At 36.6% G+C, this 26,131-nt stretch overlaps 1 protein-coding gene across 2 annotated transcripts in view; it reads left to right on the top strand.

Annotated features, from left to right (window-relative positions):
- The window catches only part of LRR (capping protein regulator and myosin 1 linker 1 leucine rich repeat protein), a 917,109-nt gene that overhangs the window by 419,975 nt on the left and 471,003 nt on the right, over positions 1-26,131 (top strand). For both annotated transcript variants that reach the window (XM_090401192.1, XM_090401191.1), the window contains exon 20: positions 23,273-23,371. In XM_090401192.1, coding sequence (XP_090257318.1) covers positions 23,273-23,371 — 99 coding nt within the window. The remainder of the gene's footprint in view (positions 1-23,272; positions 23,372-26,131) is intronic.

The following is a 26,131-nucleotide window of genomic DNA, read 5'->3' as shown; positions in this document are numbered from 1 at the left end:
GTACAACAGAAGTTCCCTATCGTATCTGCCTGTAATTTAAATAACCACCGTTGCAGGGCTTTTCCTTGAACAGAATTTACAATTTTAAGTGTAATATCCAAAACATCTTTTGTGTTTAATCTTTTACTACACAGTACTTGTTGGTGAATAATACAGTGGTACGTTAAAAAAAAATCTGGATATTTTTCATCATTTTTACATAATGAAATGAAGCCTGATTTATTACCTATCATTGCAGGAGCACCATCAGTAGTAATAGACACCAATTTTAAAAGCGGAAGTTTCTGTTGTTTCACAAATTCGTCAAATGCTGAAAAAATGTCTTCTCCCCCTAGTCCTTCCCAATAATGGTATAATTTTCAAAAGTTCTTCTTTACTTGAATAATCTTGAATTACCATGCGATTAAATACCATTAACTGAGCAATATCAGTGAAGTCGTTTGATTCATCAAATTGTAATGAAAACGCAACACACTGGTGAATGTCTGACATTAACCTGGCCTGGAAACTTTTCTCCGGCAATTGGAACTCTTCCTTTCAGCAATTTGAAACCTTGTCTGCGGCCTAGAAGTAGTCTCTCTCTAGCAATGTCTCGAACCGAGAAGCTCCTTTCTGGAAGCGGAAAACTCCTCTCTCAGGCATCGTGGATCCAGGCAGTCTCTCTGATGGCGACTCTGGACCAGACGGCCTCCTCTCTGACAGCAATTCTGGAACCGGGACCCCTTCTGCTGGCTTCAGTCTCTTTTTATTAGGCCTCCTCTGAGACCGCGCATGAAGTTTGGCAACCCCCAAAGAATCAGTGCGAGTCTTTCATCTTAGGTTTCAAGTTCGGCACACCTTTGGTTCTCCTCCGCTTTCTTTTGATTGTAAGTTGCCAGCCATCGGAAAGTTGTTTGAGCTCTTTCTGACTGACTTCGGAGATGTTTACACTTAGAGCCTGCAAACCTTTCTCATACATACAAGTTTCAGTAACAATCTTTCTAATGCAGCCAACAGCTTCGGCAACAAAAACATTGCCTTTTAAACACTGTAACATATTCTTATTAAACAGTATATACAGTTGGCTTCAAAAGAGTTATTTACAAAAACATCTTATACAAACTATACCGAGACAAACAAAGTTTTTTTTTTTTTTTCACAGTATTCACATGGGACTTAACCTAAGTAAAAAATCGATGTAATGTGCTTTGGAATATTTAATATTTAAGCTACAATCGAGTTTTTACACTTTGCTTATAATCGTATTCACTCGGCTTGCTGTTTGACTTCCACTGATCCAAAATAATTCATTTACCCAGACTTATAAGAAAATTACTGATTTGACAATTTTAACGAAAAATAAATAAATAATAGCAATACACTTAAAGCTAATTAAAAATAATACAAAATAATGATAAATAAAATATTATGTTTTCAGTTTTAATTAAATTTGTAAGGAGGAATACACAAGAGATCGACCAAAAATCTCAATTTTAATTATGGTGGTATAGATTGAAATGTAAAGATAGCATTTCGGAAGAAGGAAAATGAATTTCTTGAATTCTTGATGGACGTCTATTTTAGACAGTATGTAAAGGACAGTGTACGAGGATCAAGAGTTTTGTATCTGATCATTTCATCAAAGGATGTAATTATGGGTGAGATTTCACACTTCCCACCAGTTTAGTGAGAGTGATCATATAGGTTGTGACCAGCCATATGAAAACTTCTATGAGGAAAGGATATATGTGGAAGTACATGGCTGGTTTTTATGACATGCTTAGAGACTGCTTGGACCTGTAGCATGGAATGAGGAGTTGAGCAGTAAGAAAATAAATCCTGCTTGGGAACTGACAAAGAAATACATACCCATCAATATGTCTTCTTAAGGTCAGCAGGCTGAATAAGGTAAGTGTAAAATGGATGGACGAGGGAATTATAAAGTATAAAAAGCAGGACAAGAGAGTAACTCACTTTGTGAGGACAACATATGTGTGGCACAAGCAGAAATTAGCAAATCAGGCCAAGAAAAACCCTTCATGTTTTTTTTTCAGTATGTGAAAAGTAGAAGGAAGAATGATTATGTTAAGATGCTATCCAGTTGTGACTGGATGAAAGTGGGAGATTGGTAACACCAAGCATGAAACACCCTGATGAACTGTTCATTGACCACCTCAATCAACTATGTCCTCCGCAGGATGTTTATTCATAAGCTCAAGTGTAGAAAATGAAATGAGAGAAGACTTAATGTTGAATGAGCAAGAGATATATGAGGAATTAAGTAAGCTAGATTTCAATAAGAGCAATAGAACCTGATGATATATCACCACATGTTTTGAGGGAATGTTCTAGGGAGTTAGCATCAACCTCGGGTTACCTGTTTAACAAGAGCTTAACAAGTCCCAAAGGAGTGGAAGAAAGGCAGAAAGAATTGTTCCACTTCACAAAAGTGGTAATGGGGGCTAATGCAACAAATTATAGGATAATCTGTATATCTGGAGTAGGAATTAAAGTATTGCAGAGGTTTGTGAGATATAGGATATAAAAGTGGGTTTGAAACAGTGGTATTCTTTATGCTTGTTGGCATGGTTTTGTTAAAGAGAGGTCATGTTTTACAAACTTGATTGTTAAAATTGGACAAGAGAAATGCATATACAATGGTATGCTTAAATTGTGCAAAGGCTTTTAATAGATTGCCAACACCACAAGTTGGTCACTAAAGTGAAGTAGTTGGGGATTGGATGATAGACTAGTGAGTTGGATAGTTGAACGGCTAGCATAAAGGTATCAGCAAGTTGTGTGTGTGTGGGGGGGGGGGCTTTTTACTTTATTATTTTTTATTATTAATATTCAGGCCTCCATGGAGTCAAAAGACTCATCGTGGGAGGTCCTTCGTAACAAACACAAAGTCTATCATAACACTCTTTAAACTCATTGACCGTTCTCACTCTCACCACTCCATCAGGCAATATATTCCATGGTTCAACTACCCTCCATGCAAAGAAACCACTCCTCACCCTCTTGCTCACAGATTCCTTTCGTAACTTCCAGGGATGGCCTCTTGTCATCACTCCTTCCCGCTGTTCAACCAAGAGAAACAACTCCCAGTGTCAACCCTGTAACCACCTCTCAACAGTTTAAAAGTCTCAATCCTATCACCTCTCCTTCTTCTATCCACCAAACTCTGCAGTCCACATTCCCTCAGCCGATCCTCATAACTATCATTGTACAGTCCTGAAACCATCTTTGTTATCCGCCTTTGTATTCTTTCCACAGTTAATTTATCCCCTTCAAATCCTGGGGACCGAATCTGAGAACAATAATCTAAGTGTGGTCTGAATCAGGGTCTTATACAACGGAATGATAACTTTTATCGCTGCAGGTCAGTGTCCTTCTCATTATTGCAGCAATCCTCTGTGTTACCTTCATCACCTTTGCAATATGTCCCCTAAATTTCAGGTTTCTATCAATCATCAACCCCAGATCTTTTGTCTCCCCTACTTCCCCCAGTATAACTCCTCCCATAGAGTATGCAGTGTCCTATCGATGTTTCCCAAACCTCACGACCTTACACTTTGCTGCATTAAACTGACACCCCCATTCATTTGCCCATCTATCTATCTTATTCAAATCCTCTTGCAGGGCTGCCGCATCTGTACTATTATTAATAATCCTTCCCAGCTTTGCATCATTCGCAAACAACTGAATATCCCCCTTGCAATCCACTGACAATGTTGTTGATATAAAGGTTAAACAATATAGGTGCCAGTACTGAGCCCTGTGGGACCCCACTTGTTACCCTCTGCTTCCTTGAAATTGCCCCACCATACACAACTCTCTGATACCTATCGGACAGCCAATCCTGAATCCAGTTAACCAAGCTGACATCCAGACCCATGTGCTTTAATTTAAATATCAGCTTATCATGTGGCACCCTGTCAAATGCCTTCGCTGAGTCTAAGAAAATAACAGTATATGCCTCTCCCTCATGTAATGCTCTTGTAACTTTATCATAAAAGACTAGCATATTGCTAAAACAAGAGCGCCCCTTCACAAATCCATGTTGACTCTCACAGATAACATTACCCTCATCTGTCCAATGCTGTATACGATCCTTCACTACTTTCTCCAAGATCTTACTAGCTACTGATGACACACAAACTGGCCTATAATTAGACACTTCCAGTCTGCTACTGCCCTTATGCAATGCCCCTATCTTACCTTCCTTCCATTCCATGGGCACCTTTTCTGCAGCCAGACTTTCATTGAAAAGCCAGGTCAAAGGCACTGTCAGTTCTCTAGCAAATTCTCTCAAAACTCGTGGTGAAATACCATCCAGTCCCATAGCTTTACTGACATCCAGAGTATTCAGTATTTGAAACACACTCTCCTCCTATACCTCTAAACCTCGAACCTGCCCAATCCCTCTAGCATTAAAACTGACTCCTCCAGGATGAAATACTCCAATAAAGTTTTCATTGAACAATTCCACTATGTCCTCTGCATCAGTCACTCTATTCCCATTTTTATTCCACAATATCATTCTTCCACAGTCATTTCTCCTCCTACTGGCCACATATCTAAAAAAATTCCCTAGGATTTTCTTTGGATCTTAGGGCCAATCTCCTCTTATATTCCAGTTTCGTTTTCCTTACCACACTAGTCACTCTTCTAGCCTGTATCTTATACTCTTCATGCATCTTCTCTTCACCTGTCTCCTTATATCTCTTCCACAGCCTCTTTTTCGCATGCAATTCCTGTTTAATATTGTTTGTCATCCACTTTACTCCAAATTGTGTCCTCTTGTTCACTCGTAGTATACAACTTACCATTGCTGCCAACAAATCTTCTTTCATAATTTCCCACACACTAATGATATCCTGGCCTTCCAATTTCTCCCTCCATGAAACTTCCCCAAGTTGATGTCTTAGACTGTTATAATCACCTGTCTTATAATTCCACATACGTCCCCTTCTCTTTGATACTCCTGCATGTCTATTCATTTTCCAAGTCAAAACCATATCGTCACTTCTCTCCAAATGGTGGGAGAGATGTCATCTCAGTTATTATCAACTCTTCTGATGCTATAACCAAAACCAAAACTCTTGAACCTCTTGTTCCCTCTATTACATGTTGCCTAGGACATTTGTCCCTCAAGAATTCTAGAAATTCCATTCCCTTATTGCTACATGCATCTTCCTCTCCCCAATTTATATTACTGTAATTAAAATCTCCCATAACGATTATTCTTCTTGCACTTACCAAACTCAACTGTCTAAACATTTCCTGGTCCCCACCCTCTATGCTGCTGGGTCTGTAGCAACACCCCACTAAATATCCTGTCTTTCCCACCTCTACCTCACACCATATGTTTTCAAAATCATTAGTGCCACTGCCTTCCAAAGTCCTCACTCTTAGAGAACATAGGTCGTCACTTATCATAAGCAGTACTCCACCACCACGTTTTCCCTTCCTATCCTGCCGAAAAATGGTGCACCCAGCAACTTCTATTCCTGTCATTATATCCTCTTCTGTCAACCACTTCTCAGTGATCCCAGTAATTTTTAGCCAGGCTGATGCTATTTGCGCCACCAATTTCTCTCCTTTATTCTGGATACTCCTGGCATTAGTATAAAGCATATAAATGCCGTAGTTTCTATGCCAGGCATTATCCCCTCAAGACTCCACTGGGCTCAGTGTTAGCTGATGTCGTCCCCCTTCTCCCAAGTACCCATTCCCACAAGAGGCCACCTCTGCAAAAATTTCATGGGCTCATCCGACATTTGATCCCGGGACCTCTCGCACTCTAAGCGATAATCATATCCCTAGACCAACGAACCGCCGAACCGCACTTATTTTCTAGGTTTTCCATTAAGAATGTAGTTGTTTACAGTGTTCCTGTCTATTTTCATAGTCTTTGTCTTTTTTATTGCTGATATTCATATGATAGCCATATTTATTACAGCCATTATTCTGTTTAGTTAGGTTAGAATGTCATTATGGTAGAACATGGTGTTAATAATAGGTCCATGTGCTGAACAGAAATTGAGAAGTATTTATCATTCTGTATTCTCCAACATGGACCAACTTCTCATTTTTCTCTTTTCTTTTTTCTTCTCTAATGCCTCACAAAATTCTTTACTTCTTGCTTAATAGAATATTCTGTGGGACCATAGGCACGAGTAAGTTTTATTATCCAATTCTCCATTCTACATTACTCTATATGATATTACTTGGCATTCCAGAAGATTATTCTCGTATTTAATATTGAATGCTATGCTTTAGCCACCCCTTCTTTTCCTCTGATCGTTTTTGCCTGAATATAACATATTGCATTTGTTGCTTAGAAAAATCTGGTTTTTGTCTTCCTTGTTTCTAAGTTTTTTATGTCAATCTGGTACCTATCCAATCAATTTTTTCTGCTAGTTCCATTTCTTTTCCAATGATACGTTGATGGTGCTAATCTTGAATTCTGCTGATGTTGAATTGGAGTTCATTCCAGTAGCTGACTTTTTGCTGTTTGCCCTGTTTTTCTGACAAGAACAGCAGGAAAGAACTTGGATAGCATGTTGAATGCACAAGCCAGCATGAAATTCCATCATATTGTATCATCCGTTTATTTTGGTTCAAGCCAGTTTTGTCAACCAAATACAAAATTGCCAGTCCTTCCTCATTTGTTCAGTATCCAAGTACATACCTCCCTATTAATGGGATGTACCAAAAGAAGGTCAGGATTGAACATTAGGTCAAAACCTCACTCACTTCTTCCCCATCCTTAAATTGCTACATGGAGGCCTCCTCCCAGTAATCTATCTTTGACCCTTAAGCAACCTTGTAATTGTGATTAGTTTTATGTAGTCATTTTTTTTTTTTTTTTTTTTTTGTAATTTGCCATATAGCAAAAAACTTACTAAAACTTCGTGGCTAATTTCTTGTTATAATCTCAGTTTCTTCTAATTAGTCCTTTATTTTATTTATTATTATTATTTTATATATACAGTCGGGTCTCTTTTTTATGCAGTAGATGCTTTCCACAGAAAACCGCATATAAAAAATCACACAAAAAAGACCTAACTTACGTTGAAAAATTAGGGATACGTTTTAATTTTTTCATTGGAATTATTGTCGCTATTAGACAATATTCAGCAGCGTTTGTGAACTGGTGCGAAATCACTTTCATCACTAGAAGAGATAGTCAGCGCATCAGATCTGTATGGTAAAGGCAATGGTTCTTCACAAACAGAATTAGCTTCACCCTCGTTCTGTGCTGATTTTTTTCTTCTGACAGTGTAACAATGATTAAACTTTGCGATGATGATTTTACTAATTTTTTATACAGCTTGCGATATCCAGGCATACAGTTCTTCAGCCTTACATTGGAATTTAATGGCTCGATCAGAATTTGTGTCATTAACAAGAAAATGATTTTCCAATTTATTGCACAGTTCAAGACCTCAAATTATATTTGCAGTGGGGGGAACTGGTTTTTCTTCCACTTCACTATCGTTTTCTGGGTCTTTGATGATATCTAAAGCTAATCGATATCCAATATCATCGTCACTTAAGGCATTACCACAAGCAATTCGTCTACATCATTCTGGCTAAATGTATCAAAACCTTCTCCACCAATTTCATGTGCCAAAGTAATGATTTCAACTGATAATGTAGATGTTTGAATGGTTGCACTGTTTTCAACACATCCAGGCCAAGCTGCTTTCCAGCAGGCATTTAAAGTTTGTGGTCTTATTTCAGCGATAGCAGATGCAACATGATTTAAACAGTCCAAAATAGAAAATTTTTTCCAAATGTCAGTTACTGTTAATGATTCATTTTCTAGTTTATCCAATATAAATTGAAAAGTGTGCTTAATGTAATATTTTTTAAAAGTAGCAATTGTGCTTTGCTCTAATTGCTGAATAATGCTTGTATTGTTCACTACCGGCACATTTGGATGTTCTAAATGCGGATAACTTAGTGCATTGTCAGCAATTAATAAAACTTTAAAATCAAGAGCTTTTTGCTTCATGTATATTTCCACTTCTGGTACAAAGCAATTATTGAACCATTCAGTAAATACATCAGTTGTTACCCAGGCCTTTGTATTAGCCATCCAATGTACCAGCAGCTGTTTTAGATCTTTGCCTTTTAGAGCACGTGGTCTTAGAGATTGATTTACTAGGAGGGGTTTCAACATTCAATCCCCTGATGCATTGCTACAAAGTAACAACGTTAATCAATTTTTGCTTGCTTTCAATCCACTTGCTTTTTTCTCAGACTTTGCGATGGAAGTTTGAATAGGCATGTTCTTCCAAAACAATCCTGTTTCGTCAGCGTTAAATACTTGATTGGGACATTATCTATCATCTTCCTGTAATCTTCACATTATGAAGTGCATTCCTTTTTAAATACCCAGTTAGCCATCCTTTGCTAGCCAAAAATTATTTATCAGCCTGGGAAGCGGAAGTAGATGACTCCAGTTGCTTCATCTGTTCATAAAATCAAAGAACTTTTTGTTTAATTAAATAACCACTTATAGGAATTCTTCTTCAAGTTAATTCTTCAACCAAAATTACTAGCGCTTGTTCCATTTTTTTTAATAAAGCATCTCTTGAGTACGATGATAATTTGACAGTTAGTTTTGTGCCAGAAATGACAGATTTTCTTATTGCGACTTCATTCTTTTTGATTGCACTTATAGTAGATGCGCCTAAAGTAAAATGATTACCAATCACCGTTAATCCCTCTCCTTTTGCTAAGAGATCTAAAATTGCAATTTTCATTTCCAAAGAAAAGCAATTTCTTTGGTGCTTTTTTTTCTCCACTGGGCCAAATTAAATCTTTAAAATAAAAATTAGCAAAATTTAGACTTATGATAATAAAAGACAAACACTTACTCACATGCAAAATTATACTTCACGGACACTCACTGACTTACATGTTACTCACGTTATGCCAGAATGTGCTGCAACACACTGTTCATTGTGGTCAACAGTACATAGTTTTGAAGTTATGCAGTGCATAACTTCAAACCTCATAAAAAGAGACCCTTAGTTTATATGTATTTCTCCCACACACGAAAGGCAGAAGAGCCTATAGCAAAAGCTGTGTGTGGACCGGGAATAGAGTAATCTGCTTATATTCTTCTTGAACTTTTGGCGATTGTAGTCCTTTGGAAATGTCTTGTGGGGAAGGCTGTTCCACAAAATTGAAGTGAAAGGAATGGAAGATGACTGAGAGCAGCAGATTCAGTTAGTATGCAATTTGACTGTAAAGGGATGTTGAGTAGCTAAAGCACGAGTTCCTGTAGATGTGGCAGACATGATGGCACAACAGATGCTAGTTCTGCTGAATGATGCTCATGTAAATATCTATAGAAGATGCACTATGCAGAAACTGATCTTTTATGGGAAAGTGGCTGAAGAGAGTCTAGTCTGTAAGTGAAGTATCATTTAGCAACTGGATTTCTCTTTTCTGAACAGCATCCAGAATTTTTAGGGTGGTCTTAGGGGCACCACCCCATACATGACAGCAGTATTCCAATTGGATTTCGGATTTATCTAAAACTGAAAACTTCATTAATAAGAGACCATACAATTTAATGAACAAAATACAAATTGCTATCCAGTTTCACTAGCTACTGTCTAGCATTATCAAAGCTGTACTACTGTAAATACAAATGCACCAAGTTACATGAATACAGAAGCGTTAGTACCTATTAGGCCATTACGTTTGATAATTCTCATTTGGAAGTGCACATGCGTTAGTCAGAATCCGGTACTTGACCACGTATGGTGTGGTTTTTGGCTTATTGTAGTTCTGTTAAGCTGAGAGAATTGATGAGATTCTTCCATATATCTTTAAGAATAGCACCTATTTCTATTTAAATTGCTGCCTGTGCATAGTACTACTGCTGATTCTTTAAAAGTTCTGTGTCTATAGTTATCCTCGATGTAAGGCATAGAACTGTTTTTCCAGTCTATAACGTGATTGGATGTCGAAAAATGGTGAGTTAAACATGATGTGATTATTCTGTTGTGATTTACATCTCCCACATGTTCTTTCTGCCTTATTTCAAGACTTCGAGAGGTCTGTCCAATGTACGATAGTCCACACATGCATAAAATTACATATACTCCAGGATGTTTGAAGAATGAGACTTTATCTTTAGATGATCTTAAGACCTGTCTGATCATAGTAGTTGGTTTAAAAACCACTCTGATGTTATGAGCTTTTAACATTCTAACTAATTTTGTGGATACTGAACTAATATATGGAATCACTGCTGTGTACACATATTGGGAATCAGTTACACGTTTTTGGAGGTTGTCTTTGAATACAAATTTGTTTAAAATGTTGGTGGGGTATCCATTCAGAGATAGAGTCTTAGCTATTTGCGACAGTTCTAACCATACATCATCTTCTTTGGAAATAAACTTTATGGCTCTATTGCGGAGCATATGAATGATGCTGTGTTTTTGTGATCGATGATGGTCTGAAGAATAATGTAGATATCTTCCTGTATTTGTGGGTTTCTTGTAAATGGACAGTTGGACATTGTTATATTCTCTCTTCACCAGTATGTCAAGAAAAGGAAGTTCATTGTGCTTCTCCAGTTCCATAGTAAATTTGATCTTATTGCGTAGTTCGTTGATTTTGTTAAGAAACACTAGTAGGTTTTCCATGATATCTTTCCATATGATGAACATGTCATTGAGATATCTCAACCATATCAAAGGTGTAGGTGAAATGTTGAAAGTTTATTTTTCACTTGGTTACAGTATAATAAATTTAGTTTAATCCTTTATCCAAGTGTGAGCAAACAAAGTTTGCACCTGAAAGTATCTTCAGGACTGGGGTAAGGTGGTACAACACAGGGCACTCCTTTCACTCTAACCAAGTGAAAAATAAACTTTCAACATCTTTCTCTAAATCCAGAATAATTTATTAAAAAAGGGTAGCACACCATTTGGCAACTCCTATAGGTGGAGATGACCTGCTAATGCTTCTGCCTGGTATCTCCACTTGGGCCTGGCTCCCACTGAAGAGACCTCAATAAAGGTCAAAACTAGTCTGAGTTGTGGCCCTTCCCATAATGCATAACATTAGACATATCCGCAAGGAGATGTGTTTTGCATTATGGGAGATACCGAGATAGGAGTGTTGGTAACTTGCTCCACCTTTGCAAGGAGTGCCCAGGTGTTTTACCATCTTACCCCAGTCCTGAAGATACTTTCAGGAGCAAACTTTGTTTGCTCACACTTGGATAAAGGATTAAACTAAATTTATTATGTATAGGTGAAATGTTGGAAAAAATATCTTTTTCAAGTTTTTTCATAAATAGGTCTGCACATGGTGGTGACAGGGGGCTACCCATGGCTAGACCTTCTGATTGTTTGTATACAATGTTATTTACTATAAAGAAATTTGATTTCAGGCAATTATGGAACAAATGGGTGATGTCCTGAGGGAAGAGATCCTTTAGAATGTTGACTACCTCATCGACCGGAACTTTGGTGAATAGGGACACAACATCTAGACCTGCCATAATGTCAGTTTGTGAAATTGAGACTGTCTTAATTTTTTCAACAATTGTTGAGAATTTTTAATATAGGTCTCTGTTTGTCTGATATGTCCTTTCATTAAATTTGCAAGATGTTTTGCTAGTAAGGTAGGTGAGGATCTTCCATCCACATTTAGACGTAGCAGCGTGCCCTAACACTACTCCACATGATAAAATGGCAATTTATGGAACAACAAAGATATTATAATCACAAAAGCGGATAAAGGCAATTCAACAGTCATTCTAAATTCGAAAGATTACTTCAGTAAGATCAACTGGTTACCATCGGACAGTACCACTTACCAAATCTTAGATAAGAATCCCATCATGAGTGATCATCTTGAGGCAAACACTCTTATCCAAAACATGACCAGTTGGTCGGAAGAACTAAAAAGACAACTCAAATCCTTACACCCCATTACTCCATGCCTTTATGTCGTGCTGAAGATTCACAAAACAAACGTACCGCTACGTCCAATTGTGGATGGAAGATCCTCACCTACCTACCTACCTACTAGCAAAACATCTTGCTAATTTAATGAAAGAACATATCAGACAAATAGAGACCTATATTAACAATTGTCAACAATTTGTTGAAAAAATTAACAGTCACAATTTCACAAACTGACATTATGGCAAGTCTAGATGTTGTGTCCCTATTCACCAACGTTCCGGTTGATGAGGTGGTCAACATTCTAAAGGATCTCTCAGGACATCACCCATTTGTTCCATCATTGCCTGAAATCAAATTTCTTCATAGTAAATAACATTGTATACAAACAATCAGAAGGTGTAGCCATGGGTAGCCCCCTGTCACCACCATGCGCAGACCTATTTATGGAAAAACTTGAAAAAGATATTTTTTCCAACATTTCACCTATACCTTGGATATGGGGAGATATGTCGATGACGTGTTCATCATATGGAAAGATATCATGGAATACTTACTAGTGTTTCTTAATAAAATCAACAAACTACGCAATAAGATCAAATTTACTATGGAACTAGAGAAGAACAATGAACTTCCCTTTCTTGACATACTGGTGAAGAGAGAATATAACAATGTCCAACTGTCCATTTACAAGAAACCCACAGATACAGGAAGATATCTACATTATTCTTCAGACCATCATTGATCACAAAAACACAGTATCATTCATATGCTCCGCACTAGAGCCTTAAAGTTTATTTCTGAAGAAGATGATGTACGGTTAGAACTATCGCAAATAGCTAAGACTCTATCTCTGAATGGATACCCCACCAACATTTTAAACAAATTTGTATTGAAAGACAACCTCCAAAAACGTGTAACTGATTCCCAATATGTGTACACAGCAGTGATTCCATATATTAGTTCAGTATCCACAAAATTAGTTAGAATGTTAAAAGCTCATAACATCAGAGTGGTTTTTACACCAACTGCTACGATTAGACAGGTCTTAAGATCACCTAAAGATGAAGTCCCATTCTTCAAACATCCTGGAGTATATGTAATTCCATGCATCTGTGGCCTATCGTACATTGGACAGACCTCTCGAATTCTTGAAATTAGACAGAAAGAACATGTGGGAGACGTAAATCACAGCAGAATAATCACATCAGGTTTAGCTCACCATTTTTCGACATCCAATTATGTTATAGGCTGGAAAAACAGCTCTATGCCTTACATCGAGGATGACTACAGACGCAGAACTTTTAAAGAATCAACAGTGGTGCTATGCACAGGCAACAATTTAAATAGAAATCAGGGTGCTATTCTTAAAGACATATGGAAAAATCTCATCAATTCTCTCAGCTTAACAGATCTACAATACGTGAAAAACCACACAACATGTGGTCATGTACCGGATTCTGACACTTCCAAATGAGAATTATCAAATGTAATGGCCTAATAGGTACTAACGCTTCTGTAGTCATGTAACTTGGTGCATTTGCATTTACAGCAGTACAGCCTTGATAATGCTAGACAGTAGCTAGTGAAACTGGTTGGCAATTTGTATTTTATTCATTAAATCGTATGGTCTCTTATTAATAAAGTTTACAGTTTTAATACATTAGACCAAATATGAACAATTTAGGGTAAATATCTGTTCATTAGAGAAGTACCTATTGGAGCAGCAATGGATGCTGAGTTTTTTGGAAGCTGATGATGCTATAGAAGTGATATGATTGATCCAGGAAAGGTTTGGAGTAAGGAGTCAGTTTGAGAAGAGAGATTTGGTCTTCACTGTTGAGCTGAGCATAATCAAAATTACGTGGAGAAAATCTGAGCTATTTGTCATGGAAAATTTTGGAAGCATTGAAGTTGACTGGGTTGTTTTCACCACGATCAAGGATACTGAGATGTTTGAGCACTACAGGGCTTGTCATAGGACATATAGAGTGTGCTATCAAGAAGTTGTGTATAACAAAGGACTTCCTAGATGTGTCTTTGACTCTATGTGGTCTTAGGGTGATAATAATAAAACTATTAATAGGGTTTACAGTCAGTGAGAGCAGGTCATTTATATAAATCATGAAGAGGATGGATGAAATGACAGAGCCCCGAAGGAAACTGGCATTGACAGTGTTAAATCTGGAATGAAACCCTTAATTTGTCTGTGAGTATTTCATTCGGAATTTAACTGAAATGCAACATCTTCCTAGGAAAAAAAAAAAGACTTGTAAATAGATAATAGTTGAATCTTTGTACATATAGTATTAATAGTCCCTTCATGTAAATTTTTTGTATAATTTTGTAAATGGTCCTTAAATAATGAAAAGAAAATAAGGTATTGTAAAGGTGACTTTGTAACTAGAAGGTCGAAGTTTAGCATAAACAATCGTAATCCGATTAATAACATGACCACGGGTGATTGCGATATGAACCGAAGGCACATGTATCATGAAGACGCAATGAAATGAGAAGGTGCGATGTGAAAAAATTGGGTGGCATCTGCAAAATCAATGACATAATAGGGAGAACAGACACGGAGCCTATAAAAGTTTTAGCGACGCTAGTTCGAGGCTTTTCGCTTTTTGGTAGTTGATTTTCAGCTTGTTCAGGTTTTGGGTGTTTGCTGTCCCCTGGTTTTCCGTGAGTCGTAGCTTCGACTTGATGGGATCTAGTAGGCGTCGTTCTGTGGCGACGACGTGGCTAAGTAGCAGGCTTGTCCAAGCATAGTATTCCATGCAATGAGACGAACAGCGAACACCAAGGTTTCGAGTAGCTCCAAGTGCACCTTTTCGTCTGATGGGTTCCTGGGCATTAGGTTAGAAGGAAACATGTGTCCGAAGAATTACTGACTGGTCTAGACAAGGAATAAAGGATCGAAAGACAAGGATGCAATCTTAAGAAAGTCTAAAGGAACAGTATGAGAAGTATCTTCTAATTGAATTCGTCAGGCCGGTAAAGTAGAGTTTATGTCTAATTATATAATATCTTAAAAGCCAGGTGAAGCCACTGTGTGTGATTTCTTGTAAATCGGCCTCGTTAAAGCAGAATTCAGAACTTTAGCACCTATTCCTTTAACAAAGATCTTTAGTATTAGAAGCGTAAAGTTCCAAGCATTATTGTTAATTTAAGGTCGATGTATTGTATTGGAGTTTATTAAGGAGGAAGTGAGACTAAAATCCACTTATTTGTGTTAATCAGGCTGTGGGCAGATTAGAATTTTGTTAATGTCATCTGATGTGAAATATCTTTTGTAAATTTGAAGTTGTGTGTTAGTTTAACTTATTTACTAAGTTTTGATTAACATGTATTGTATTCAGTATGAAAAAATTTCTTTATTTCTTAACCCAAAATACATGTCTGATCATTTGAGTCAATGCATCACCTGCTAAAATTATAGAACCTGTATTTGTAGAAAGTGCGGGAAACAGTTATGACTGCTATTTAGAAAGATTACTGAGAACTTGTTTAATTTTGAAATCATAGTAATCTGTAGGTCAAATCTCTGACAAGAAATTCTCTGTTGTATAGGAATTAAGATGGTGCAGCTGAACAAAATAAATGTTCTTAATTCCGAAAAGTACTTGACCTTAGAATTTTGATCAGGGAGAAATTGGCTCTAGCCTGAGGTATTCTCTTTGTTTAAGTTTTGCACACATTTCAAAATTTGAAGGATAGGCCACGGAAGGTTATAGAAAAGGTGCAGCAGATAAGAACTTGATTGGAGTTTTAAAGTAAGATAAAAATTTTATTTAGAAAGAAATTAAAGAAGTAGTAAGTTTTACAATAAAAATATAAGAAAACAACGACGTAACAACAGGAAAGTCTGAGGAGAGAGCACCATCCATCATGATACATAGGGATTGATCTGAGAGAAAACTGCAGTCAATTTACATAACGAAGGTAGTTCAAGCGATAGCAACTTGTTGAGAAGCATTGTAATGGACAAAAGATCTAAAGTCCTAATTTGATGTTGTCTAATTACTGCTATGCAGTTGATCTTAATATAAGTCTCCCAAATTTTTGGCAAATTAATGCAATCATACTTGTTCAGGTTAGGAGAATACTTCATAGCCATGACTGATTCTAAAAACAATCTTTCTAACATTGATGACTTCTGTATAGCACATTTGTTTTCTTCCATCTAATCCTGTGTGAAGGAGTGTTCAAAGTGTGGTCTGCCATTCTAGAATTTCCATATTAATGGTAGCAAACGTATTTTTTATGTTTTCCATGGTAGATATTAGCAGGTCTTCCTGTCTGTTAGTAGTAAGCCAAGTCATATCAGCAATATGCTACTCCATCCCCTAAAATAATCCTGCTAAGGGATGGAGATCAGATCAGATCAGATCTGCTAATTTAACATGTGATTTGAATGTGGTATGAAGGTTATATTTGATAAGTAGTTTAGCTGCCTTTTTTGATATACAGTTACACCCCAAGTTATGTAAGTAATGCGTTCCATAAACCTGTACGTAACTCGAATTTTACATGAATCGAATTTGTAAATTACATACATACAATAATTAAAGAATTCAATGGCTACTCATACCGCTGTCTTACATTAATTTTTTTACCATTAATCAGATATTTTCCAGTTTTAATATTTTTCATTTTATATTATGTATATTATGAAAAATACATAATATAAAAGAATATAAAAATAAACTGAAATATTCACTTTTCAAAGAAAAAAATGTCTTGTGATGGCTAAGTTGGCTGTTCTAAGGAATGCTCTTCTGTGGGAAGTTTTACCTCTTTCAATGTTGAAAGCTGAGGGTAGTTGTATGAGTTGTCATCTTGACTTTGTTGTGAATGGCATCTCACAAACATGTGCAGAGTAGATTGCTGTGCCAGTTGCACACACGTCTCTGTCGCCTGCTGTAGTTCTTGTGTCAACTCAGCACCCATATCAGTCATTGTTTGCTCTCCTTCTGTAGAACGCTTAAAATTATCGACCATTTCTGGGCACAGTTTCTTCCACACAGCATTCATTGTTGTCTTGTCTTGTTGATTTCATCCCAAGCCACCTCGATATTTTTGATAGTGTTAAGGATATTATAGTTCTTCCAGAAATCACGTAGAGTAATGCCCTTGCCACTATCAATGGCCTTGATTGCTTGGGAAAACATACACCACAGATGGTAGGCTTTAAAGGTTGCAATAGTGAGGTAGTTCTAGGAGGAAGGTAAACAACTTTCACGTCGGGATGAAAGTCATCCAACTCTTCTGGGTGACCGGGGACATTGTCCAGGAGGAGAAGCACTTTAAACGGTATTCCTTTCTCGGCACAGTATTCCTTCACCTAGTGAACGAAGTGGTTATTGAACCAGTCTCCGAACAGTGCACGTATAGCCTTGGTGTTGGATTTCCAGATTACATTCGCATCAATGTTCTTAAAGGCGTGCAGTCTGTGAATGGTACACTGTAAGCGGTTTAAGATTTAAGTCTTCTGAAAAATGTTGCCACCAATCATGACAGTGATCTGATCTTTTGCGACCTTGAATCCAGGCATAGATTTTTCTTCTTTTGCAATAAATGTCCGTGTTGGCACCTCTTTCAAAACAGAGCCGTTTCATCTGCATTAAATATTTGCTCAGGCAAATATTCCCCTTCCTCAATTATTTCTGCCAGAAGTTCAGGAAATCGACTTGCCCCATCTGTATCTGCACTTGCTGCCTCACCCGTGATTTTGATGCTGTGCAGATTTGTACGTTTTTTGACTCTTTCGAACCATCCAGCACTAGCTTTAAATGTACTCTCTGCATCCGTGATGCTAGCCTGCTCTTTTAAATCCTTATATAAGGGCATAGCCTTCTCCTGGATAATCACTAAACTTAATGGTATCTGCATCTATGTCAGATCGATTCAGTGAGACAACAATTTCTCCATCTCTGATATCGGTCCAGCCTCTTCTTGGTAATAATTGTGTCCTTCAATGCTACCGCACCTTTCGTGCTTTCAACAATGCGAACTTTATCCTTCACTTCACTTCACTTCACTTCACGAAAGAGGTCGGTTTATTTCCTGGGCTGTTGTTAATAGAATTTTCTTGCCTTCATACATATGAATTATTTTCAACTTTTCTTCTATAGTAATTGCAGACCTTAGTTTTTTAGATTTATTACCAGCGCATTAGGTTCTTCGTTTGCATTCCATTTTAAGGGTAAAAAAACAATGAAACTAGCAGTGATAGCAAGTGACTGAGCTAACTACGCGAGGCATCTACTACTATACTGCAATAAGGCTGTCAAAGACGCACCTGCAAAAAGCCACAAACATGTTCATACACACTAGTAGATTTATTACATAACTGCAAATTTATGTAAGTTGCGTGTTACGTAACTCGGGGTGTAATCAGTTGTGAGCTATAAGGGGCTCGTCCGAGCCCTTGTTAAATTTTTCTCAAATTTGCGAGCCCCTTATTCTTCTTGTGTAATAATCTTTGTAGAACTAGAAAATACCACAGTGGAATGTAGGAATGTATACATGCTACTATAATTGCTACTTTAAATTCATATGGATTTTCTGATAACTATATAAAAATCATTTCATTGCATTTTGTTCTGATGGAGCTAGTGTAATGTTAGGAAACAAATCGGGTGTTGCAATCAGACTTCTACAAAAATTTCCCAATGTTGCGATTTGGCATTGTGCTCATCGTTTACATTTAGCATTAGACAATTCGATAAAAAAACATTAAAGAAATAAATCATTTGAAATATTTATGGATAAATTGTACGCTTTTTATCATCAATCATCACCAAAAAATCAACGAGAATTAAATGCGATTGCAAAAGACCTTGGTATCAAAATTTTAAAGATTGGCCGTGTGTTTGGACCACAATGGGCAGTTTACGAATGGCTCTTGCTTTGTGGAGAAATTACCCAGCTTTATGCAAGCATTTTGCATCGAACAATAAATATAAGGGCTTTTTAAACCTACTTCTCAATTTGGAATTTTTAAAGATCTAGCATTAATGATTGATATCCTATAGGAATTATCATATCTGTCAGAAGCTCTGCAAAGTCACAATATAAATATTATAAGCACTAAGTTAGGCTTTTTTTTTTTTTGCTCGACGATGCGAGCCCTTTGTTAAAAAAATCCATAGCTCACTACTGGGTGTAACTGTACTTCAAATATAGGGAATAGGAGTAATTTGTGTTTTATTCAGATGGCTACATAGTATTTTATCTATTTCTTAGGAACTGTAGTCATTGGCAAGGAAGGTGTGTTGAAGATATTTAAGTTCAATGGAAAGAGCTGCATCATTAGAGCAAATAGCTCTAGCTGTGTATGTTAACAGAATACCATACTGTTGGACTGGATGATGATGATGCTATTGTTTATGCAGATATCTTCCTGTGTGTGTGTGTGGGGGGGGGATGTTGGCTTTCTCTAAATGCAAAAAGATAGTGAACCATTTAAAAGCTAGGTTTCTTGACTAATGTGTCAAGAGAAGGCAAACAGTTATTAGGGCACTTGGGCAGCAGCCGTATTCTTTTAAGTAGTGCAAGCTAAGGTAACTCTGATACCGATGATTGTACTCTTGTAAGCTCTCACGTCAAATTTTATGAAATTTTCTTAAGCTTCTACAAACATTTGGCTTTGAAATAATGTTGGATCTTTAATATCCACTTTTCTATGTAATTTTACATCACTGAAATGAAGCTGTATGGCTCTTTCTGTAGCAATTACTTTTATGCACCAACCAAGAGTTCACTTACAAAAAATACATTTCTATGACATTTGATTTCTTTAGCACTGAATAAAAGTTTTGCTCTCTTAAGGTTTCTTCCTGGTCTCTGAAGAAAACCAACCAGTTTGAACAGCTGCCATCCAGTGAAACCTTTAAAAAATGCACTAATAAAAGTAAACATACAGGCGCTTGGTAGCTGTCATGTTCTTTTAATATCCACTTTTGCTGTGTAATTTTACATTACCAAAATGAAGCCATATGGTTCTTTCTTTAGTAGTTATTAGATTCTTTTTCTACTGTGATGTGAATTTTGGGGTGTTGGCTTTATAGGTAGGTAACAAAATAATTGAAAGTATCTTGTCCATGGGACCAAATGGCAAACACATCATCAACATAGCGTAAGCACACCAAGGGTTTGTATGTAGCTATGGTAATAGTTAGCTGGGGGGGGGGGGAAAGCAGAAGTACCATAGATAAAATCCTACATGGCTCCTCTCACTTCCCCTCCTCCTACACACAAGAACAAAACACCATTATTCCTATTCTCTGTGTTCGACATACATCACAAAAGATAGCCAAAGTAGTAATAAAATATAACCTTAGTACTACTACATGTTAATTTAGCTCCGATCTGCTCTCCTAAGGATAAACTCCATCCTCCTAGTATAATCATGGAGAGTATAAAGTTCCATGCAACTGTGACTTGGCCTACTATGAACAGACAAGAAGGTCTGCTAATATCTGCCTTGGAGAACAAAAAATACATTCACTACTATTATTATGTCAAGTCTGGACTAGCAGACCACGTTTTGGACACTCCTTCACACAGGATTAGATGGAAGAAAACAAATGTGCTATACAGAAGTCACAGAAAGATTATTTTTAAAGTCAGCCATGGCTATGAAGGATTTTCCTAATCTGGACAAGTTCAGTTCGTTGCATTAATTTGCCAAAAATTTGGGAGAATGTTATCTTAAGATCAACTCCTACACAGCTGTAATACTTCTTTTTTACAACATTAGGGGTAGGGTGTCAAATTATGACATATCTTTTGTCTGTTATAGTTTGAATTGCTTCACTTGCCCATTATTGTGTGTAAACTATAACTTTTTTTTTTTTCCTGAGGGTGCTGATTTGAAATCCAGCAAAATATAAACCAGTTAAGAAGCATCCTTTTTTATTATTATTATTATTTAATTTATTTGTTGTTGTAATACCATTAAAAATAAGTTATGAGTAATGTTCAAAACCTAAGCATGTCTATTAGATAAAGAACAGTATTACTTCAGGAGCACATCTATTGAGCACAATGAGTGGAATTCCATCAGGATTGTCTACCTTTGTGGTATCCAAGTTGTTCAAGATTCTTTCGATGTCTTTTTGGCAGAAGGTCACAGGATTCATGAAATGCAATGTTCTAGGCAAGGAAGGAAGTAATTTACTGTATTCACATATGTAGGAGTTTGAATAGAAGAATAAAGTAAAGATATCAGCTTTGTCTTTAGGTAATGTTACAATTGTACTGTTAGGTAGCACAGATGGATAAAAGTTGTACCCAATGACTTTGGCTAGGTACCAGAAGGCACAATTGCCAGTGGCACAAGCAGTAAGTTTTCTACATTTATCCTTGTTGAATTTAGACTTTGTTCTTTTAATTGCAGTTTTACAAGTATTGTGGGCAACTGAGTAGTTTGTTTTAGTCATAAGTCATTTGTGAAAAGCAGTTTGCTTTTCTTGGACAGCCCTGGCACACTTTTTGGATAACCATGGTTTAGATATGGGTTGGAGAATTTGAACAGAGTGAGAAATTAAAATTTTCATTCCAATATAGATTATTTCTGTAACAAGATTACAGAAATCCAAGAAATACAAGATCCAGGTATCTGGATCTGAAGAAAGAAAACATTAGTCTGCCCATGGAAAGGAGGAGTAAAAGTCATGCAAGTCCTCCGACTTAATATTGTTGTAACGCCAGAGTATTAGAGATTTTGAATGGCTGAAGGAAGTTCATTCCATCAGATACAAAACACTGATGAGATTGTGGTTTGAATTGGCAAGAGGAGCAGTCACTTAAATAGAGTACCTGGAAGGAGAAATAGTTAAGAAAAGATCTAGAGTGTTAGATGAGTGAAGAGGATTCTAAGGACTTCTGGTAAGAACATGAATGATTTGTTTTAAGTCATTGCTTACAGAAAAAAAATTTCTGCCTCTTTATCATTTTGGTTGGTGAAATTCGAAAAAGGGAGCCAATTAGAATTGTGGACATTGAAATCACCAAGAAGGATTACTTCACTGTTGGATAATTTTGACTGTATGCAATCGAGTTTTGAAGATAGCAAGTCAAAAAGATCAGAATTATTTTTAAAATCGGGAGAATGGTAGATGCAGCAGATGAATGAAACAAAATGTGGCAACGAAATTTCAAGACACAGGAGATCAAAAATGTGAGATTCGAGATTAGGGATCCTATGGCATGGAATATCAGAATGCACAAGCGCCTCCCTTATGGTGGAAAGAATCAAGGGTGTGATTTGCACAGTTAAGATGAGCTCTGGTTGATTTAGTATAAATTTGAAGTTCATTCAGAAACATATCAGGTTAGGATGACTGAAGATGATGATGATGCATGTCATTTAAGCTACTGTTGATGCCATGGATGTTGATCAAGTGAATATCAAGGTTTTTTTGTGTGTCTGATTTTTGAGTTTAATTATTTTATTTTCTTATTATTTCTTCTTCTTATTATTTTTTTTTTGAGGGTGGTTTATTTTTTAGTGAACCGCAGAGATACTATACCTATTTAGACTTTGTTTCATATTTAATGTTACAAAAATTGAAGAGAAAAAAGAGAAGAGGAAAATGCAGTGAAAGAAAACAGACATCTGGAAGATGTCACCCATACAGAGAGAGAGTATCTCATCTACAAACCACAACATGTCCCTGAAAGTGCCCCCTACATACCATTACATGGCCTCCCTCCAAGCATGATGTGGCAGTGTAGTAGGCACCAGTTGTTCAGGAAGCCTCCTAAAAGAGATGTTACTGTCTAGTTCAGTCTCATAACACAGCCATCCTGCAGAACTGCTTTACTGTTGTGTCCTCGAAGATGGGGAAGGTACTTGGATCCCTGTAGTATGTTTTGGCATGCCCTTGAAGGGTATGCTTTATGCTGTTTGTGCAAATATTTCCCACCTTGCTCTCTAAAATTCTTCCAAACGTTTTTTTATAAGGTTCTTGTTAATGATGCTATTCATCTCTTTAACTCCCTTTTGAATTTATTCTCCTAATTATGAATAGTAGGAATGTTTAGAATGTGTAGAAAGACAGTCAGAAAATGTGGATAAGAAGAAACTGCATTACAGATGAATATCATCTGAGAAACATCTAATTTTCTGAATGAATGGCAACTGTGGCTGTCGTACTTTTTAGCCCTAGCAAATAAAATTAAGGATACTAAACATTTGAACCTCTTGTAATCTTGGATTTGTGCAACCAGTTTTTATTAGAATGATTAAAATTTTATCAGTGAGAAATGATTGTATTATTTGTTTTATTTTCTCATACACTTTTAGAAAGCTATTTTTTCCCCCTATACAGATTGAAGAATTTCTTCATCGAAATGTTTCACCAAAGAAATACAGTAATAGCCAAGCATTCAGATTACAGCAAGGATTTTTGCTTAGTTCAACACAGCAAGTAAGATATTTCATGCCTCCTGATATATGAGTTAAAAATAATAAAACTAACTAGATTCTTAAATTACTTTGTTTTAATCCTATAATGCTATATTGACATTTGATTCTAGTCACTTAGAAAAATGTTTTCTAGTTGTCATCCCGTTAGTTCCAAATTATATCTGTGGCACAGATAAGTAGTTTTCTTTAATCTCAGAAACTCAAATATTTCACTTGCAGCACAAGAAATTCAACTATATTAGTACAATCTTCTCTAGCTAGTGAAAGTGACAAAGGGTGGCACCATATACTTCAAATAATTGATATTACTTTATGAAATAGTACCAGATCTATAGTTGAATTTCTTGTGCTGCAAGTGAAATATTTGTGTTGTAGTAGAAACTACTTTGGTCATCATCAGAGGACTATATTAGTCTCTACTACAACACAGTTAAGATTATTTTAATTATCTTAACAGCCAATAGAGTCAAAGACTCATATAGGTGGTCGCTTTGTCACACACACACACACACACACACAAGTCATCATACTTTGCCTTAAATATATTCAAATTCTCTATAAACACCACATTCTCATGCAGTGCATTTCAATCATTCACAATTCTCCATGCAAAACACCTGCTTCTCACTTCCTTACTCAGACTGTCCTTATTAGATCTTCCAGGGATTAACCCTTGTTCTTTCTCAATCTCCTGCCATTTTATGAAAAACCTCTTCAACATTAATCCTATAACAGTTCCTCACAACTTATATGTCTCTATCATATCATCCCTCTTCCTCCTATCCACTATGAAATGCATCTTTTGAACCTTTCTTCATATTCAACATTCCAGAAATCAGAAACTACCTTAGTCAATTGTCTCTGGATCCTTTCCAACCTCTCTTCATCCTTATTGAAAACCCGGTGACCAAATCTGTGCACAATAGTCCATATGTGACCTAATCAAGGCCTTATATTGGAACCAGAATCTCCTTACTTCTATAAATTGGTGTCCTCCCAATCATTCCCAGAATTCTTTATACACGTGGATAGGCTTATGTGTTCGTCAGACATTTTTTTGTAATAGATTTCACGGTTTGATATGAACACAGATGGATAAGAAAATAACTATTTATTAACTTAAAAGCTAATATTTCGCTGGTATTATATCCAGCATCTTCAGAGTATACAACACAAAGTTTGTTACAAATGCAAAACAAACACAATCTGGTTTTAAAACCATCTAGTTTTAAACCTAGATGGCGCTATATTAGGACTTTAGTCTTGTGTTGCACGCTGCAATTACTTTTACTAGCTCCACTGTTAGACCAGATTGTGATTGTTTTGCATTTGTAACAAACTTTGTGTTGTGTGCTCTGAAGATGCTGGATATAATACCAGCAAAATATTAGCTTTTAAGTTAATAAATAGTTATTTTCTTATTAATTATATGAAGAGCCAAAGGCTTCAATTCGGCAACATAAACTTAAATAAGTTATTTTCTTATCCTGTGTTCTTATCTGTGTTCATATCAAACCGTGAAATGTATTACAAAAAAATTCCCAGAATTCATTGTGTTGTCCTCACAATTTTGTCAATGTGTCCTCTAAATTTTAGATCCTTATCCACCATCACTGCAATAACCTTTATTTCCTCCACCTCGAATATATCCCCACCAAGCATAAATTCTGCATCCCATCTTTATTTCCCAAATTTTAAAACCTTACATTTTGCAAAATCAAACTGGCATCCCCACTTTCCTGCCCACTCAATCAATCTACTTGTGACTTCTTGTAAGGCAAGAACATCTGCTCTGCTCCTCATAGTTCATCCCAACTTTGCATTATCTGCAAACAGCTGAATATCCCCATCCAAATCTGCCTTAAAATCAATACAGGTTAAACAGCAATTGCCCTAAAACAGACCCTTGAGGCACACCACTAGTGACTTTCCTCTTTCAGGATATTGCTCCTCAATACACATCTTGCTAATATCTATCTCGTAGCCAATCTTCCATCCAATGCATTAGTCTCATATCCAATCCTGTCTGCTTTGTTTGACTATCAACTTATCATACAGTAATCTATCAAAAGCCTTTGCAAAATCTGAGTATACTACTGTGTATCCATCTCATTTGTCCAACGAAGCCACCACTTTATTGTAATAAGTAAATAGATTACTAAAACATGACTTCTCTTTTATCTAATCCATACTGTCCATGAAAAATCATACCACTATTGTCAGTCCAATTCTGGATCCTGGTTCTCACCAGTTTCTCCAACACTTTAACCACAACAATGGACACACACACATAGTTAGGTCTATAATTTGGTGCTTGAGTTCTGTCACCAACCTCATGAAGTTTCACAATCTTGCCTTCCTTCTACTCCTTTGGAACTTAATCCAATGTAAGACTCATGTTAAACAAGGAGTTGTTTAATGTGCTAGGGAGTTGACAAGGCAGATGTCAACTCCTTGGCACATTCCTTCAAAATATATGGTGATATTTATATATATATATTATCAAGTCCCACATCCTTATTAACATCAGGTTTGCTCAATTCCCCACATACCCGTTGCTCACTTACAGTCAGTCGCTCCTCTTTATCAGTTGATGAGGAGGAGGAGACTGCTCTCAAACTCTCAGTGACGTGAGATTCGCAAGAATGAAAGACCTTTATGAACTGTTCCATTAAATATCTCAAGTATATCTTAAGCAGCAGTTGTTCCGATACCATTTTCTTAAATCACTGTTATGCATCCATAATCATTCTTTTTTTTT

Source organism: Typopeltis vanoorti, chromosome 12, assembly GCF_054136105.1.
Source record: "Typopeltis vanoorti isolate ZY-2024b chromosome 12, IOZ_Tvanoo_1.0, whole genome shotgun sequence".
Taxonomy (NCBI): Eukaryota; Metazoa; Arthropoda; class Arachnida; order Uropygi; family Thelyphonidae; genus Typopeltis; species Typopeltis vanoorti.
This window is presented reverse-complemented; position numbering and strand designations above follow the sequence as displayed.